The 19,934-nt window shown below is 37.9% G+C and overlaps 1 protein-coding gene across 1 annotated transcript; it reads left to right on the forward strand.

Annotated features, from left to right (window-relative positions):
• The first annotated feature begins 924 nt into the window (after positions 1-924).
• On the forward strand, positions 925-16,376 carry LOC145775130 (phosphorylase b kinase gamma catalytic chain, skeletal muscle/heart isoform-like). The gene is made up of 10 exons (XM_082586344.1): positions 925-4,606; positions 8,952-9,121; positions 9,550-9,604; positions 9,763-9,828; positions 11,168-11,240; positions 11,433-11,523; positions 11,796-11,916; positions 13,137-13,260; positions 13,863-13,997; positions 14,195-16,376. The coding sequence occupies exons 1-10, from the start codon at positions 4,494-4,496 to the stop codon at positions 14,519-14,521; spliced, it is 1,275 nt and encodes a 424-aa protein (XP_082442470.1). The 5' UTR covers positions 925-4,493; the 3' UTR covers positions 14,522-16,376.
• The last annotated feature ends 3,558 nt before the right edge of the window (positions 16,377-19,934 follow it).

A 19,934-nucleotide genomic window follows, 5' to 3' on the forward strand; every position in this document is an offset into this window, starting at 1 on the left:
TTGAACTGTTTGCTCACATAAAATCGACAACGACGCCTTCTGTTTATTTAGAGAATGTTGTATTTTATTTCACAATATCGTTTCTTTTATAGTTGAAATTATCGAAGCTTTGGATGAGTGGGGTTTAGACCTAACCATTGAGATCTTAAAACTAAAAAGCGAATTAAATTTATTTTTGAACTGTTAATGTTTGCTCAGATAAAATTGACATGTATCCTGCGCCGCCGTCTGCATGTAAACTTAGAATATATTAGAATCCTCAACTATTACAAAATTCTAAATCCAACGACGCCTTTTGTTTATTTAGAGATTTTGTATTTTATTCCACAATTTATCGTTTCTTTTGCATTCTTGCATTTTATCCAGTGTTTACCTTCTGAGAGCCTTCCTAGACGGCAAAATCCGTCATTTTTACAATAATTCAACGTCTGCAGACGTTAAATCAATGTAAATATGGCAGATCTTACTGTCTGGGTGAGCCATGTGATAAATTAAAGCCTTTGGTTGCGTCATAATGAATTATGTAATTATGATACCATTCCTAGACCGAGGAGCAAGACTACACGCGCCGGTATTTAAAAGAGAATAGCGGAGTAAAAAGTAATGCTTGTCACAAAGCAATAACGAAATTCTTGAAAACCTTTTCGAATGCGTTGATTAATGATTTTAATTGGGAAAGCTGAAACCACTCTACGTTGGACTAAAGCGCAAAGTAACTATCAAGTTGCCTTGCAAAGCGGAAGATCAAAGTTTGTAAAACCGGTCGTAAAGTTGATTTTGCCCAAAAATTAGGTTGTTGAAATCAATGCTTAATTACTCGTAACTTTCACGTGATATAGGCCTAATTTTTTTTTTGTAGTCAGAGTGTAAAAGATGGAGGTTTGATATTATCGAATTGCATAGGCGCCGACTTTTCAAAAAACCTTGGGGGGCGAGAAAGGTGATGACGTCATAACCGTAACGCTATTTTACTCAATTAAAATAGTCTTTGATTAAGCTTAGTGTCTTGTTTATATTGAGAAATAGGTCGCAAACCGAATTTATTAGAACCGCTGCTTGAAAGGATTAGTTTTACACATGCAGTACGCCTAGTCGTAAAAATTTTGATATTGTTAGCTCATAATTGGAACAGTTGAAAAACAAGACGATTCGTTTCCTTTTTGTGCGAGTGAATAACAACGATCAAGACAGTGAAGTTATCGAAATAAAACGTAAAAAATCATGATCTCAAGCAGAGTGAAAACCCGCTATCAGTTTTATTAACCTCGTTTCGCTAATTACTTTCTTTCAAAGCGTTGACAACGGCGAAGTGTTTTCTCTTCTGTTTTTTATCGAAAGTCTTTGTAGTCTTTTATTGAATACAGTAGGCTATATACTCGAGTAAAGGTCGAGATGTTCGCAAGTGATTTTCACATCAAAAAGGCAAGTTCAACTAACACGGGACGTGCTGTTGTCTCCAGCTCGGCAGTTTTCAAAATGAACGCACTAAAAATCATTGTCGACGTAGATTACGGAGTGTGCCTAAGTAAAAGTTTTGAATACGTTTATTTGCAGTGATTCAAACTTAATTTTCAAATTCAATGATTTCTTTTCAATTCTAAACTTTATGCACTTGTTGAGCAGTATGCAAAGCTCACGAGACAAAACAGAAAGAGCTGTTTTAAGAGATAATTTTTTTATTTTTGCGTGTAAGATATATATAATCGTTCTTATTATTACGTAACATTCCATGATCGTTAAAGTCGATGTCAAACCTTAGCGGCCGCATAAAACAATGATGTCAGGTCAGCTAGTTTATAAGCTCTTTTATCGGCAGCCGTGGCCGAGTGGTTAGTGCATTGGGCTCGCAGTCGAGAGCCTGCGTGTTCGACTCCAGCCACCCACACTTGCTGTTGTTTCTCTGGGCAAGAAACTTAACGATAATTGCCTCTACCTAGTGATCGATTTCGAGTAATGGGTAGTACCAAATTTAAATCATACGTAGAGTAGACAACCAGAAACAGACATTGCCGTCGGCTGCAGCGTGGGTCAGGTGTATGTCGGAAAGCGTACACCGATGCATAGAGCTCAAGTCCGCTTTTCCGCAATGCAGGATAAAGATAAACAAACAAACAATAATATAGTGGTAAGAGACGTCGTTAATGCAGGCAATATCTGCGACCAAGACCATTAAACACCTTTTCTTTTATCGGTTTTCGACGCATTGCGAAGAAAACAATGCGTTTTGTTAAATCATAATTGTCTCACAGCGGGAAGACCTCGTTGAAAATAGCGCGTCTAATTTAGCTGGTTTACTGAATATTGCCGTGAATAGTTACGTGACTATTCCAGCAGCGTAAGTTACTCTACCATCCACTTTGAAATTTCCATACCGTATGAGAAAGCCATGCGATCAGCTGCTGTTTTGCGGGCAAGAGCAACGTAGGCTTTTCTTGCTTTCGGCATTATTTAAGTCCGTTTAAATTATCTAAATCTCTTTCGCGAAGTGTTTTATCTTTAAAACACCACTTGTAATCACCGCTTTTGTTGCCTTTCAACCATAAATTTACGGGGGGCGCCGCCCCCGGAAATCGGCGCGTATGTCGAATTGAATCGCCGGTTAATACTTACCGCCAGTTAACACTCTAAATTGATGGACCGCGCATTATCATAAAAAACTGTTCGTCCGTGCATTTGCCAGTTTGACTATACTATATGATAATATATGACTTTGTTTTACAGCATCAAATTTATGCTATCTCCATAATTAATAACTCGTATATACCGTATGTAAGTTTTTACATGTATTTTGAACAATAACACACTCAAACAACTAACAAAACACTTCTATTTATCTCATTAACCTCTATTGGTAATAATGAAAAATGTTGTTTTGATGTAAAAAAACATATTTTGAACGAACCCAGACAACAAGATTCGTCATTTTTACATTGATTCAACGTCTGCAGACGTTGAAATCAATGTCAACGTCTGCTGTCTGAAATCAACGTCTGCAGACGTTGAATCAATGTAAAAATGACGGATTTTGCCGTCTTGGAAGGCACTCAAAGGTAAACACTGGATAAAATGCAAGAATGCACAAGAAACGATATTGTAGAATAAATAACAAAATTCTCTAAATACACAGAAGAATCGGACATACATCTCTCTATTATCATTTTTAATGTAAAAATTCCTTTTGTAGTCCCTTTGTTTGGAACAATTCCAAACTGTGGAACAATTCCAAACTTTACCAAACATCATCATGATTCGTAGTAAGATCTTTGTTAAATGATTCACAAAGCTAATTGTTTTGTGGAGTGAGCATTCTGTTGCTCCGGTTTTCTTTGGAAAAGTTATGAATATGGAACGAATAATACCATATCACTAGGGATGTTTCCGGTGTCATAAATATGATTTAAGATCTCAGTGGTTAGGTCTAAACCCCACTCATCTAAAGCTTCGATAATTTCAACTATAAAAGAAAAGATATTGTGGAATAAAATACAACATTCTCTAAATAAACAGAAGGCGTCGTTGTCGATTTTATGTGAGCAAACAGTTCAATTTAATAGTTCAAACATTTTTCGCTAAATTTCATTTCAATTTGTTTTTCTTTGTCGGAATGCAAAAGAAACCATATTGTGGAATAAAATACAAAATTCTCTAAATAAACAGAAGGCGTCATTGGATTTACAGAAGGATTTTTTTGGATTACAGAAGGATTATCGTTGGATTTTCAAAAAATTGCCGAATAGGGAACCAACCGATAAAGACTGTAGCCAAATAGGGAACTAGCCCAATCGGACTAGCCAAATCGGACTAGCCGAATCGGGCTGTAGCCGAAAAGGGAAATAGCCGAATCGGACTAGCCGAATAGTAGCAGACCCCACCTATGTAGTATGTATAATTGTATATGCCACATGATGTGATCTGTTTAATGCAGTTACCTTTGGATTGTCATGTATATTGTTGAGTATTGAGCTAGTCAGAAGTGTTGTTTTTTCCTTTTGATAAGTTTAATCTTTAACCGCTGTATTTTGTTCTGATGTATAAAATCGCTGTAGTATAATAAATGATTGTTATTTCTGAAGAGGACATCACGTGATGTTAAAAACATTTGATGTGGAATTTGTTTTAATGTAGTTTTTGTTGTTTGTAAGAATGTAAGTGTTAAAGGTAAACGTAAATATGTTAACTCTGGTTTTGTTGCTCAGCTTTGTATGCTTATGACAGCTTATGCAAATATGCAATATGCAAATACTTTGTATGGTATTCGGGTAACTCTTGATTTTTGAACCATGGTCATTGACTATAGTGAACTGTAGCAGTAACTTCAGCTTTTGCCTTAAGTATTTTTGTGCAAGTTAATGTGAGGTTTATTTTTACCTACCAACCATGCATTATTCTCTTGCCCATATAGCAAACACCAAGGTCCAAATGAAAAATTGATGTTAGGCTGTTTTTCTGAAATGTTTAACCGAAAATAGAAGAAATAGTTTAAAGCCTTCAGCATGCCGCGTCATAGTGTTATTCCAGCAGCAAATTCTTCTAAAGAAGAACTACCAGATGTCAACACTGCTCGTGAATTTTACAGCAAGTATGACCCTAAAGAAGTACTGGGAAGGTAACATATTTTTTTATGGTTCTAAAGAGAGTGCAACTGCTAGTTGCATTATCGTATGTTATGTTAGCATGCAATAGAGTATAAAAATATTCAGCACCTTGTAAGGTCAAAACGTTTGTTTTAACTTGTTTGGGCTTTATTTCCACTTCAAGTGGGCCCCTGATAGGGATTGTCATCTTCCACATTGCTTTGTCAACAACATCCTTTTGTAGTTGTATTGGTTCAAGGTGTTTTGCAACACAGTCTGACTTTCCTCACATTTTCCCCCACTTCCAATCATCTCATTCTTTTTTGACATATATTCATGTTCCTGTATAATGTTTCCCAACCATCTAAGATGGACCCCTCCTAGTTTTTCTTTCAGCTCTCTGTCAGAAAAAGGCTGCAAATCATTCTCAAGTCTCATTTCACACTGTCAACCCAGAGACCATTTCAGCATTAAAATTTGCTTAAAATATAAATACATAAACATACCAAATTAACCAGCAATTAAAAATACTTAAAATCAAAGACAATGTGCTGTGTTGCAATTAATGATGAGTTCACTGCAATGCATAGCCAGACCAGAGATAGGTTTCTCAACTTACAGAAATGTTTACTTTGGCCAATGTTTGAAATTTTTGCAAGACAGGGCTGACAAAGAAATAAACTGAAAAGCTTAAGATTGCAGTTGATATCCTCCTTCTACCTGCAAAACAGAAATTACGATGCTTTTTCCGAGGCTTGGGTGATGCTGAAGTACAAGAATGAAAAATAGCAAGAGTATGTTTTTGACAAGGTGTTTTTTGAATGATTTTCCAAAGCAATTTACGATTCAACTGCATAAAGTCTTAAAATTGAGATCATGAACTGATTGTTGATAAAATTAAGTGCACTGCACGAAGATTGTCAGGGTCTTCGTAGTGTAGTTACACATGCACATCTTTCAGCTCATCCTCTTTCCTACCAGAAGATGGTATTTTTTTACTCATAAATGGAGACATTAGAAAAGCCTAGGAACAAGTTTAATTGTGAATTTAGTCTGAAATGTGCTGATATCAACAGATATCAATCTAATCAGAATACTAATCTGAAATGTGTATTTTCTGCTATAAAATTTAAATTCAAGCATTTGATTTTGAAAAATATTACTACATCTTTCATGCTGATCAAACTTAAATGCAAATATATTGTTCTGTTCAATGATTTTTGATTTTGCGATGATGTCGGTTGTTGGCCTTTTTGGATGTGAATTTTTTACATACTGGTAGTTGTTATAGTAAAGTCTTGCAACCACTGCTCTAAGTGATGTTTCGACAACTCAAACTTGACAAGCTTATTCAAATATAGTAATTAAAATTCTGTCTGGTTCAAGTGTAGCAATGAAACAAAGCATGACACTTTATATTACAGTACATCATCACATTGAAAAAAAAAATCTTCAATAAAAAAGTTAAAACATCCTTTTTTTCGGAATGGCCCGTTTCGGTGAGTCCGATTCGGAGAGTCCGATTCGGAGAGTTCCCTATTTGGAGACAGCCTTTTTCGGAGAGTTCCCTATTCGGATATTTTTTGAAATTTTTTAAAAAATGATTGGGTAGTGGGTACCGTAGCCTAATTATCATTGCCGCTTTTGCCACCAGCAATTCGACACCTGAGTAACTGCAACATCGAAAAAATCAGAGAAGAAAAGCTCATTTTGCGCCACCCATGCCACAATTGAGCTGTGGAGCGCCACATAAAGCTTGTAACCGAAGCTTCATCAGCAATAGCTGGCTTCAACAGACGTGACGGTCTGATCAGGCTAAAGATTCAGTCACGAAAACTGATGAAGCAATACAATACCAAAAAGCAATTTCAATCTTAGGTCCTCCTGCCGATACCATTTCCCCCTGCATAAAACTGGTATTTAACGTCTGTCGTCTAGGCTATTGTAATATTATGAAACCCAATTTTATATTTGTTTGTTGTTACCATCCTGTGCTTGTGCTTGCTCTAAAACCACTGAAATGTGTGTTTCATTGGTTAGAGATATATCATATTCATTATGATGATGTTAAACTGTGCATAATGCTATGTTTTATTCATATTTGACCTGAAAATTACATTTTGTGAAAAAACCCATATATCTAGTGAAATTTCGAAAAAAACTTATTTTGAGACAGATAGGAAAGTGCACATTCTGCTTCTTTTGGCATCAAAATTAGCTCTCTAGCATCACCGCTCACAGAGTTATGGCATTTTTATTAGTTATGGATTTGACCCCCGCATGACCTTTGCGTCAAGGTTGTCACCTGAGTATTCGAGGCAACTTCCCAAAACCACTTTTAAACTTAGTTTTGGGACCAAAGGCAACTATTGAGAGGGGACGTTTTTTGAATTGGTGATTTTTATTTTTTTCACTCCACCCTATTGTCCTCAACTAGAATTTTCCACTACAAGTACAAAGCGTAATGGGTTGTGGGGTCTAACAAACAGTGTCTCACAGCCTGGATCAGTTTTGCTGCCTCTCCTCTGCAACAGCTTCATTGCAACTATCTTGCCCGTCCTATTCAACCCAAAAGAACCAGCCAATTTCCACTCCGGTCGCTGGGGAACAGGGACAAACCCTGAGTCCCTGACCTTGCCTTTGCGAGTGTCGACAGCTCTCTTCCTGACAGACAAGTGCTTGAGAAGTTACTGCAGTCCCAACACCAGCCATCCGTCATCATCGCCTCAAAACTTGTGGCTCCTGTCCCAAATTCACCGGAGAAGTGGTAGAATTTCAAAAAAGCCAATTGGATTCAATGCAGCCTCTTGACCAATGAGTCTACTGCAAAGCTACCGTCACCTGAAACATGCAACGCAGACGAGGCATACCAGGACACCACGTGGCCATCGAACCAGCTGTACACCATGCTGGGACTCTGAGTGTGGGTCTCTCTGTCGCTCTATGGAACTTGGAACTTGTCAGGAATCGAAGCTTCACCGGCAACACACGGTGAAGCAGACTGAGATGCCTGAAAAACGGCGTCCCACAAGGATCAATTCTGGCTCTACTTCTTTTCAACATTTACACCCACGACCTGCCTACGATCTCCGCAAAATACGCTCATGCGGACCACCTGGCAATTCTCCACCACAAAGTCGTGGGAAAAGCTAGAAGACATCTTGAGCCAGGACATGAAAACTTTCTCAGCTTATCTCCAGAACTGGCGACTGAAACTCAGCGAACCAAACTGGCAGCACCTTTCCACAATCAGGAAGCTGATCATGAACATGTTCAGAACAACGGAAAACCTCTGTTCTTCTGCCCTTAACCAAGGTATTTTGCGGTGACACAAGACAGATCGCTCACATACTGCCATTTGGTGTCACTGCGCTTGAGTAGCAGTTTCTTTGCGCACTGCGCAAGAAACTGACATCCCGCGCTGCGCTACTCAAGTGCCTGGCAGGCTCGGGGGCAAGAGTTGACAGTTTGATGAACAAGACATCTCTGCGCCCTCTTGGGTGGACCAAAAATGGACTTGAAGTACCACCAAAATTCGTTCATCTCCGACGCCGACGCACGCCCCATCGGCCTGACACTACAAAGACAGGCATGGGTGCGCCTCCACCGTCTTTAGTATTTTATCTGCAAGACTGAAGTTGTCTTGATCTACTTGGTCAAAGTAAATAGAATATGAATACTTGAGTTAGCCACTCTCCTTTCCAGTATGCACAAGTGGAGTTTGAATCCCTTAGTGGACTGTGAATGTTTACAACCTGCTGATCATTTCATTCTTTAGTGCCATTTTGATAAGGCACCAAATGAGATACGTGGTACAGCAGCACTATAACTGTATATAAAGCTACGATACCCATACCTGCCTTTTCACAATTATAAAAGGTTGTTTCATGGAAAAGAAGAGACATCAATATAAAAACAAATATTTATTTTCGTCGAATCTTAGTCCTTATATGTACAGGAACTCAAATGGGGTTACGAAGGTTGCCTTTTAAATGGTTTGGTTCCAGTTAAGACCTGTTTGTTGTTGAGAAGCAAGCAACTGTGCTGCTGCTGTCTTTCCATTACGAAGAGAGGTTCATCCCAACACTGTAAAAACGTACTGCAGTTGCAGTTTATGCCAAAACAATATACCATATTGGATTATTGGTTTAGTCATGACTCATACACTCAGTAACAAGTTTATAAGTTTATATATAGACTATGAAACTCTTACATCGAACGATATCCAATATTCGGTTATGCTTTTGTGTAATCTCACTAACCTATGTTAAAACACCCTGAGCTGATAAAGTATGCACTGCTGTTGGTTTTCTACCAATATAACACATAGGGTACTAGAATATGAGAAGCATGCTTGTTTGTTTTTTTTATTTAAAGGGGTGTTAGCAGCTGTGTACGAAGATGCGTTAACAAAAAGACAAATGAAGAGTTCGCAGTCAAGATCATTGATTTAACCGACAGTGAAAATCAAATCAGTGAAGAACTTCGGTACATTACACACAATGAAATCAACATTTTAAGAGAAGTTTCTGGAAAAGCCCACATTAGTGAGTTTACTTTTCCTGGTATCATTTGGCATTTTGAATAAATTGTTATTACCATAACGACCACTTATTTTGTGAGCCAACCGATTAATTTGCTTTCCCGAAACATAAGACGCTTACAAACGTTTCATTTAATTTCTCTGAAACATATATATTATAATATTTTTTCATATGTTTCACTATCTTGATCATAAACATTGCTGTAAATGTTCCTCTAAATGAAGATTGAAGTGCGTGCTTGTTCTTTGAACTGTAATTGCTATAATTAAACAAACGTACCTTAATATTCAATCATGCTTATCAAAGTTCTTTGAATATGATTTCGGGGTGGACTAATGGAGATTGGAGAGCTTAACAATATCCATACTTATTGCGTTCAATCGCCGGGAGAACATTTACCATAAACAAATGCATTCCTTGTTGTTTTGCAGTCAAACTGGTCGATGTCTTTGAGACGAGCACATTTATGTTTCTTGTTTTTGAACTGTAAGTTCATAAGTTATACAGTATAACATGTCAATGTCTGCAAGTGTTGAATTCTTCCTGTCGTTAGATTGCTGTCAAACTCTGTGCATTTGTCGAATGTAATTAATTTATTGTTATATCTTTACTTACTTTTAACTGCTAAAATAATTCTTTTACAGACTACGAAAAGGCGAATTATTTGACTATCTTACTGAAGTGGTAAAGTTTGGGGAAAAGCGAACAAGGTATTCAAAGTATATTGTTGATAAAGGTGATCCCATGCTCAGTTACTTAGCTTCGTGGAATGAGAAGATTAGGTTCTTATTACATTACTCTCATTACACACTACGCCTTTACCACTAACGAGAGTAGGGCGGCCAGTTCCTTTCTTAATGTACTGTATATTGTTAATATGTATAATATTGAGGCGCAATATGTATATTGTATATTGAGGCGCATTGTTGTTGTGCATTTCATTTCAAGTATCATCTCTTGCTGTATTTTGTAGACATAACAAACGCGATGCGAGTCATAACGAGTCATCATTGACACATTGCACGACTTGCGCGACGCAACCTATCAGTTATTCTGACATGTCTAACTGTCGTGACAATCGTTTTAACATGTTGCACAGCTCTTGTATTTATCTCCTAAACTAAATAATTTGGTCTGTGCTTTAGGTTATTGATGACATGTCATGCAACTGTAATAATTAGGAAAACAGCTTTGAAGCAAAACTAGGCTTATTTTATGCGTTTTTTTTTATGTTGGGTAGTCCTTTGAATTAACGTTGTTTTTTATAACTATACCTTAGCACAATAGCGCATATCAGCGAAAATGTTTACCGGTGCTAAGGTAACATTTTATTCAAAGTGAAGTTTGCAGTGTTGCCACTTTTGAACTTTTTTATTGAGACAAGTGTTTCATTTTTTTTTCTATGCTTAAAAAGATCGTGTTTTGCTTTTATTTTGCCCACAAACTGATTTTCTTTTTCGTTATCGTACGCCAGCGAGACAAAGCAATAACATTATGATATACAGTATATTGCAACTTGCAACAGAAAAAAAACTGCTAGAAAAGGCTTAGCCTTTGAAGGTTAGAAAAGGCCAAGCCTTTGAAGGACTAGAAAAGGCCAAGCCTTTGAAGGACTAATTTGCATTGCGCTATAGTAAGACTTGTTGGAGAATAAATTGCAGTCGCTTTTCAGTTTCGTTAGAATATAATTTTATCGATCTACACGTAATTTTCCTTCATCGTTATGAAGTTCTCGCTCAATTTAGTTAAGCTGCGTAATGATTAGATTTAACAGCTCTTCAGGTTTGGTCTATCCGTGAACTAAGTCACGTCGCACACTACTTGACAGCGTCGCTCATTTGTTGTTTTTTTTTATAACGTTTATTTTTCTCATTCTGTGAAATACAGCCGTTGTGGTCGTATCCCAGCCAGAAAAATCTGTCGTTTTTACATTCATTCAACGTGCAAACGTTAAATCAATATAAAAGTAATTGATTTTGCTGACCGGCATTTCAGCTGTTTCTGTGTACCATAGTACGCTTTAGCCACCTTAACTTGGTTCTTCTTTAGGTCAATCATGAGAGCTTTGCTAGAAGCAATTTCCTATTTGCATTCTCAAAATATATTACACCGAGACCTCAAGGTATGTTTTGTTCTTAGCTTTGTTATGCTGTTCCGGTTAGTCATAGAAGATCATTTGTCTTTTTTTCTCAATCCTTTTCTTTATATTGTTTTTGTGTAAAACTATATGTAAAAAAAATATCGGAATCTTACCAGTTTTATGTATCTTTGCTACTTGCACTATTTAATCACGTTTTAATGATTCTGTTTCCAGCCTGAAAACATTCTGCTTGATGAGGAATTGACATTGCACCTGTCTGACTTTGGATTCTCTACAAAGTTTAATGAAGGCCAATTTCTTAAAGGCAAGCACAAAGTTATAGCATACAAACATAACTTGCATAAGTCCTAAATGTATCACCACTTGGTTATGTGTCTTTTCAGTAGGATATTTTTTAAAAGCAGCAATACAAAATCAGGAATTCATAGTATACCTGTACAAAATAAGCGCTCTTTTTAGATTATTTATACCTGTGTGTTTTTTTATTTTGAACCTAAATTCATGAGATATTCAATAAATTTATAAAACATACCGCATGAAATGCAATTCGTTCATGCTAAAAAAAACTGCCTTTAGAATTATACGGCACCCCTGGATACATGTCGCCGGAGATGCTCAAGTGCACGGTTGATGAAAACCATCCTGGTTATAACAAGGAGATTGATCTGTGGGCTTGTGGCGTCATAATGTACACATTGTAAGTAACAAAGTTATCGTGCAACGCCACTTTTTCACTATTAAAGCGAGAACTCATTGCAGCATTTCTATTGGTTCAGCCATTGTGGGCGGCACACACCCCTTGTTACATAAGCTTGAAATACCATACGATCTTGGCCTGATTTCCTGAGCAACGTTAAATCATCTCTGGTTAAATGCTCCGTAATGTGTACTTTATGTTGTAGGGTTGCCAGTTTATTATTATTTTTTTACAAAACAATAATTGAAATAAAGAATAAACAAAAAATAAAGAGAGGATTCAAAAATGTTTTGTTTCTTATCAGAAGGTTATACTTAAATGAAGAGATGGTGATGTGTTTATGAATAAGCTGTGTGGAAGAGGTATTACAAAAAGGATTTGCAGTCACCTACCAACGAAAAGCTGATTTTTTCAAGTTTTGTTTTTGCAAATAAAAAAATAAAATCCCATTACCATATACAGTATTTCATACTTGCATAAATGGATTGCAATTAAGGAAATTCTAAAAACTAAGTGCTAACAAACTATTAGCCTACGAATAAAACGTATTGATAGGGTCAGTTTGAATTGCATGCTGTTGCACAACATTTATGAGAACAAGCGTTTTTCACCTTGTCTCAAAAATGGTATGAAATTTGATCGAGTTTAATGAAATTGGAAAAACGAAAAATTACGTGTAGATTGATTGATTCCAAAATTGATTATCCTCAAATTTGCTAAAAATACTCCAAAGGTTGTTTAACTTTTTTGGCCATTGCATGGAAAAATATCACATTTTAAGGCCAATGTTAGTATTCAACTATTAGTTTTCAATAGAGGACCATACTTTAATAAAAATTATTTTGTTTTATTATGCCCCAAATGCGACAACATACACTACACTGCAACACAACAGGCAAGTCTAAGCAGCGAAGTGACATATAGTCATCGAGTCAGCTGCTCCCGTTATTTTGTCTAGAATATGTCTTGTCGAGACACAACCGCGTGCTCTGGAAAGGTGTCGAACCCACCGTCTTTCAAGCGTCCCGCAGATGTTCTTACCACGTAGCCGAAAAACCTATTCAGTAACTCTGGTAACAAAGTACTTACGTAATTCTCGCCTTTACAAAAACTTTTTTCCTTTGCCATTTCCCATTGTTGTGAAACCACTGTTTGAAAAAAAAATCTCTCAAATATATCAGATGCGACACAGCTTGATACGTAGTATTGTGTTGATTTAGGTTGGCTGGCGCTCCCCCGTTTTGGCACAGAAGGCAGATTATTATGCTTAGGAGAATTATGGAGGGACAGTATTCATTTCCAAGCCCAGATTGGGATGACGTTTCAGACTCTGCAAAAGACCTGGTAAGTGATTTGTTCATGCTTTAATTTATAAGGTTTTTGACAGTGTTTATTAGTGGCGGAATTCAAACTAGTTAGCAGCACAAGGCTAAGTACCTACTAAGGTATGTGGCGATGTTCAAGTAGAATTTCGTTCAAATGTTTTTTTCAAAGAAAGAAGTAAACTTGTCAATTGCTCTAGTTGTGAAGCTCGAAACACTTGTCTGGCGTTTCTTGCCCACTGCAGTTCGCATCGTCGAAGAACTTTTTAAGACTCATACCACTATGACCATGAACGTTCGCAGCATCGAATGACGCATTCATGTTAGGCAAAAACTAATAGTCTAAACTTGGCTTCAGGCAGTTTAGTGTAGATTAGGACCTATAATTTGTCGAAATTTACATAAATTTGTATTGAAAAAAGCCTTTAGACCACTTACATTTTTTTGCTATGTTTTTCTTCTGAGCTCCATCACAATTTCAACGAAACGCTGTGCAAGTGCATGCACTGAAATATCTGTTAAGTCCTCATGGTTTAACTAGCTGTTAAGTTTCAGTAAGAACGAATCATTTCAATGATCATTGCCCAATGCCCATTGTTTCAACACCCGAGAAATTACTTTTAGATTTCGAAAATGTTGATTGTCAATCCTCAACTACGACTAACTGCTGAAGGTGCCCTTGCTCATCCTTTCTTTGACACTGTTGAAGACACAAGCCGTTATTTTGTAAAACCGTTTGATCCTAGACGAAAATTTCGGGTAAGTGATATCAACAATTGTACAACTTTGATTGGATACAAGAAATAATTGGTTTTCTCTATTGTAAGCGTTATTTCTTCCTAAAGCAATGCAGGAGAATGGACAATTCGTATCGGACTCCTTTACAAAATCTGTATATATGTGTACGGTTTAGATTTCTGTGACAGTTTTGATGACCGAATGTCTTCATTGTTCAGGTCGCCATTCTCACAGTCCGAGCATCGCTGCGTATACTGAGGCAGATGCAGAAGCACAAGCGCAACACATTCGCCAATGCCATGGTCGACCCTTACGCCTTCAAGTTTTTACGGAACATCATCGATGCATCCGCTTTCCGGATATACGGACATTGGGTTAAAAAGGCGGCTGATCAAAATCGAGCCACATTGTTCGAAAACAGTTCCAGAGCCGATCAAAGACGTTTAATGGAGTTAGAAGAGGTTACTGCTCGATCTATGAACTCTTCTGACATGCTATCTGCTTCAAGCTCTACAAATAGTTTTATTGCCCAAACTGTTCACTGACAAGCCACGTGTTTGCCACTCCCTACTCTTGCTACGAAACAATCGGCCTGTGCATGGGACTCGGTAGAAATTGGGCTTTGGTTTTACAAAGTTTAGATAAGCAATTTAATTCAGCCATGGCCTCGAAGACGCCCAAACTGCAACGAGAGAGAGATAAGCAATGTTATGTTGTTACGGAACAAGAACAAACAAGCTCTCGTCTGGTTGTAAGAAGTTACTCTGAACGAATAAACGGATAGCGCAAAGGATTCAAGCTCCTTCAATTCATATTGCAATCTTTTTCCAAATCTGGGGTTGCCAATCCATTTGCTCTTCCGAGCAGGTGGAATCTAGTCTATAGTTTCTACTCTGCGGCAAATTTTACATTTAAAATAAAGATTTTTAAGGTGTCATTGAGAAGGTGAGCTGATCGTTCTTTGCCGATGGCGTCTTTGCTTTGTAAGACGATTTATTGGGCTAGGCCTATACTTTACTTTTAATGTCATTTGAAGCCAGCGTTTGTAATTATTGCAATCTTACTACTCCTGCTGCTTCAACGCAAAAAAGCACCAGTGTTTCGCTATATTTGTTCTGTTTATCATTTTTTTGTTTTGAGAAATCAACTTTTACAAAAATTTCTCGTAATCTTTTAAGTTTGTTATTTTTATTCAGACCTTTCTTTGCGGTGTGTGAATTTTAACAGCAAAATTATCATTTTTAAACGTTCAATAATGCAAAATAATCATATAAAAGAATTGTATATCAGCTTAGTTTTTCTTGTGTCTGTGATGAGTAAGTTTTCCTGAAATCTACATTGTGAGTCATTGGTTTGTTCTAAGAGGTCATTGCACCTATGATTTAGTTGTTGAAAACCAGGAAAGCTTTTTATTCGTTCATTTTTATAGAAGTATAGCGTTATTTGGATCATGTTTTTGCACTGCATGTTCTGATGTTTTAGTTAATTTGAAGATATCCTAGAAAATTAACAGACATACTCATTGTATTGCTAGGTATATGTTTGGTATTAGGAAATCATGTTATTTTAGCGTGTTCTCGATGGAATAGAATCTTGTCCTGCATTTTTTTTTTCATCAAGGAATCTGACATGTTTATTCTGACGAATCATTTTTAAATCCATCAAGGTTTGCCTTTGCTAATCGTTGATACTCTTTTGAAGTACACATGCAGCTCCCAGCAACGACAGTTTCCTTGTTACATCTGTTTGACGGCTGTGAAAAGAGCAACATTTGTGCACTAGATATGTGTTGAAATAGCGATGAGTAAGTCCAAGTTTCGGTAAATGTTTTTTTTCTACTGCCATCACAAGCAGCAAGATTTCATTTGCACTGATTGAACAACAGTTTAAAATACAATATAAAACTGTTTTTTTCCTAGATAATCGCCATTTTAGCATCTAGTTCTGTATGATTTAGCGAGAATTATCTAATGTCTATACAATTTGCAACTATGAACACGACTGCTTTGTTTTCAACATTTTTTCAAATCTTTTTAAAGATGTTCTTAAGTGCTTTGTAGTTCCAATTGATCACTGTGGAATTTCATTTGGCTTCATTGCATACGTGTACAATAATATTGTACATGTGGTAATGCAGCAAAACATCAAGTCTTGTCTACACTTTCTTGGTACATTTAGCCAGAAAAATACAACTTTGCATTTTAGCAATGATGCTACAAAAGCAACGAATTCTTCATTTAAACACAACTACGGTATTTCACAATGTTTAAACAATAACCTCATATCCTGACGCATGTCAATGCCACCCTGCTGGATTGCTTTTGTATGCAGTGATAAAATATTATCGAATGATTTATGTATACTGTATTTTATATTAGTAAAAGCATGTTTTTATTACTACATCGTTTCTGGTATTCTTAACTAAACCAACTCAAGCAATTGTGTTTATGTAGGTATCTCTTAAGACTTAAGCAGCCTAACCCAGACAGCAAAATCCCTCGACGTTGAATTAATGAAAAGATTATGGATTTTGTTGTCTGTGAAGTTGATAGCGTTAGCGTTACCATTGAAGTCAGGCTACAAGTGAGGTGGAGATTACCGTGAATCAACAGACTTGTGAGTGCGGTTGTTAGAAACCAAAAGATATTATTGCGACGCGAAATGTTCTCCGACTTTTATTTTCGAGAAAGTCGACCTCGTTTTTATGAATTCGAAGCGATTGGCCAGTTATCCAAGTTCCCAACACAGAAATATTTCTTTTTAACACAAAATCCACTGTCTTGATTTCGTTTCATATTGAAGTAAAGTTTGACGTGAACAATTTCGATCCCACCAGAATATTATTTTGAAGAGCTTTGCTACAACCTGTAACAGTGAAACTTGTTTCTCAGTTGTCAAAGGCTCAGGGTTAAGTTTTTGCTATAGTGAATACAGTATTTCGTTAACACGTTAAAAAATTGACATAAGAGTGTCGCGCAAATCGAGTTAAATTGCTCCGTTTCTATTGGTCCAGGCATTGTGGGCGGTACCCACCTCCTGTTACGTAAGCGTGAAGTTACGAAGATAATCCACTCAACTCGTGACCCACTTTTTCTTCAATAACGCTTGGCAAAGTAGTTTAAACTGGAAGGGTTGCCATTGCCAGGTTGTTATTTCTTATTAAATGATGAAATTGTGCCGGCATAAACAGAGTAGTAAAGATATATCGTTGTGTACTTTTCATGCACTGCGGAAGCCGATAGGCTTGTATTTTTCTTCTGTTATCGCTGAATGCTCTTTTTTGCGAATAGAATTTAAAAAAATTAGAAATCTTTTCTTTGCCGATGTTAATTTTTTGATAGTTTTGGTGTGAAATTTCATGTGTTTCGAAAGCATCTGTAAAAACTCTTTTCACTTTATCTGTTTTATGTTAAATGACGTTTCATTAATGTAGCCTAATCTATTTGCATCTCTCGGAATCTTGGTGAAACAAGCCAAAATGTTTTACTCATGTTGGCCATGGAATAACTGATAACGCGCGCAATGGCAGACTGCGCGCAATCGAAGATGCAATACGAAAACGTTGAAACAAATAGATACATAGCAAGTGTAGCGGACTCGGTGTACTGCATGATGAGACGCCCGCTCATACACAGCCGTCGTTAGGTCGACGACATCTCAGGGCACGATGGTGGCAAGATGTGATCAGGACACTTTGGTCTTCAGCGTTACATTTATTCTAAATCCAGGTATGGGAACGAAGGTGTAACAAAGCAAATATAACGGAATCCAAAAACTTAAACATTAACAGAAACCACCAGAAATAAAAGCTACCAGCCCCGAAACCAGAAATTAGTAACAACGTTATAGGCCACATAAATATACCATACGAGACCTTGATTACTGTACCAACCAGTTAAGCTAAGCTTGTTCAAATAGATTCTATTTGAATAAGCTTAGCTTAACTGAAGATGATCTAGCTTCTAGCTGATCGAAATCGATTTTTAGCAATATATGATTGAACTGACTCGTGTGAGAATAACTTTCTTTGCATTACAAGACATGTAACCGAGTCGTTCATATCAAGCATTGTTGTGGGTTTGACACCTGTCAGAAGATACTTCATTTTCTTGATATAAAGGTGGAAGCTCCAAATCTGGAGACCCAATTTAATATAAATGCATCAGCACAACTCTTCGCAGTAATGTTTGACAGAGAATTGACCTCCGGTCAACGAGTATACTACTTATCGATAACACTTAAGATGTAACAGTAGCCTATACACTTGAATTTGTGAGGGGGCCTGCTAGGTCGACATGCACGTGTGAAAAGCGCGCATCAGGAGCATTGAAAGAGTTGCATGGGAGCGACATTGTAGCGACCGATTTTAGTTTGTTGACAGGACAAGCATTCCTTGCACCATTGTCGTCAGTCCTCAAATTCGGCCTGACGAATCCTTTGGCTACTAGATTGCGGCCGCTCTGATTACTGAATAAGATAGAATGTGTAGTAGGCCTAAGCTACTTAAAACGCGAGAGTCTTGTACAGCTTAGGCACGAGAGGGCGTAGTCCCCCCGTGTTGCTGTCACAAATTAAGGAGATCCCATGATCGGGTGAGGTTTTTCTTTCTAACTTACCGGTATTTCAAAGAGTGCTTAACTGCTTAGACCCGCACAACTCGGCGACAGACCTATCGTTCTGTTGTTCTCTGTAGCTAATTTCAGTAAATCGATAGACGGAAAACCTTTGAAGATGGCATTTACTTGTGGGCAACTTAAGCAGTCGGCTACGACGTTATCTTATCTTCTTACGCAGGCTACTGTAGGACAGGTTGGACATGAACTGCGAGATGTAGCCTACAAGAAATGTTGGGACTGTCTACCAGTGGCGTAAGCTAGCGTGCCTCTTCAAGCGGTGATGAGAGGCTTATGGTCAGTAGCCTATAGATGGCAAACTTACGGTCTTTCAAGAAGTAGCCTACCATATTTAAAGTGCCTTTAGGCGAGGTAGGTGGCTAGTATAATTCCTGATCAAACGTTGAGGAACAGTGCTGGGTATCATTCAGACATTTAGAAAAGAAGGCGACCGGCTTTTGTTCACCGTCGATATTCTGTTTAACAACTGCGCCAACAGCGACAGAGGATGTTTTTGTTTGCAGGGCCGGATTTAGCTGATGGGGGGCCCGGGGCACTTTTAGATCGGGGGGCCCCCCTGTAAAAAAATTTTCGCGCCTACGGCGCGAAAAGCCACCTCCACGTCTACAATAGCATTACTCCAGCACTACACACCAATTTGCAGAGTCTTTAAAGGCTGAAAAGAAAAAAATAACACAAACTTACATTTTTTCCACGTAGGGGGGCCCTTCAAAAGTCGGGGGCCCGGGGCACATGCCCCCTCTGCCCCCCCCCTAAATCCGGGCCTGTTTGTTTGTTTGTTTGTTTATCTTTATCCTGCATTGCGGGAAAGCGGACTTGAGCGCTATGCATCGGTGTACGCCTTCCGACATACACCTGACCCACGCTGCAGCCGACTGCAATGTCTGTTTCCGTTTGTCTACTCTACTTATGACATAATTTGGTACTACCCATTACTCGAAATCGATCACAGGGTAGAGGCAATTATCATAAAGTTTCTTGCCCAGAGAAACAACAGCAAGTGCGGGTGGCTGGAGTCGAACATGCAGGCTCTCGACTGCGAGCCCAACGCGCTAACCACTCGGTCACTGCTGCCGACATTTGTATCTACAACGAGGGAAGTTACGGCGCCAGAAGCGGGGTATGCTAACAGTAACACGTTCTTCGTCCTCTTTTCATCTGTAGAAAAAATGAGATCACATCGTCGGTCCAGGGTATTTTGCTTCTGACCGGATAACGTCGGTGGTAAAATACTATGCAGCGTCTGTGAGACCTGCGCGCAATTGCAGATAAATTTACAATAGGCCTAGAAGTTTTACCATTCCTAAGCTAATAAGCACCTTCT

This window comes from Aplidium turbinatum, chromosome 8, assembly GCF_918807975.1.
Source record: "Aplidium turbinatum chromosome 8, kaAplTurb1.1, whole genome shotgun sequence".
NCBI classification, from domain to species: domain Eukaryota; kingdom Metazoa; phylum Chordata; class Ascidiacea; order Aplousobranchia; family Polyclinidae; genus Aplidium; species Aplidium turbinatum.

Bases quoted from the DNA above. Each gene is read 5' to 3' on its own strand.
- LOC145775130 (XM_082586344.1), top strand. From the start codon at position 4,494: ATGCCGCGTCATAGTGTTATTCCAGCAGCAAATTCTTCTAAAGAAGAA. The intron at 13,261-13,862 runs GTAAGTGATTTG...AATTACTTTTAG, and splicing joins CAGACTCTGCAAAAGACCTG to ATTTCGAAAATGTTGATTGT. The intron at 13,998-14,194 runs GTAAGTGATATC...TTCATTGTTCAG, and splicing joins ATCCTAGACGAAAATTTCGG to GTCGCCATTCTCACAGTCCG.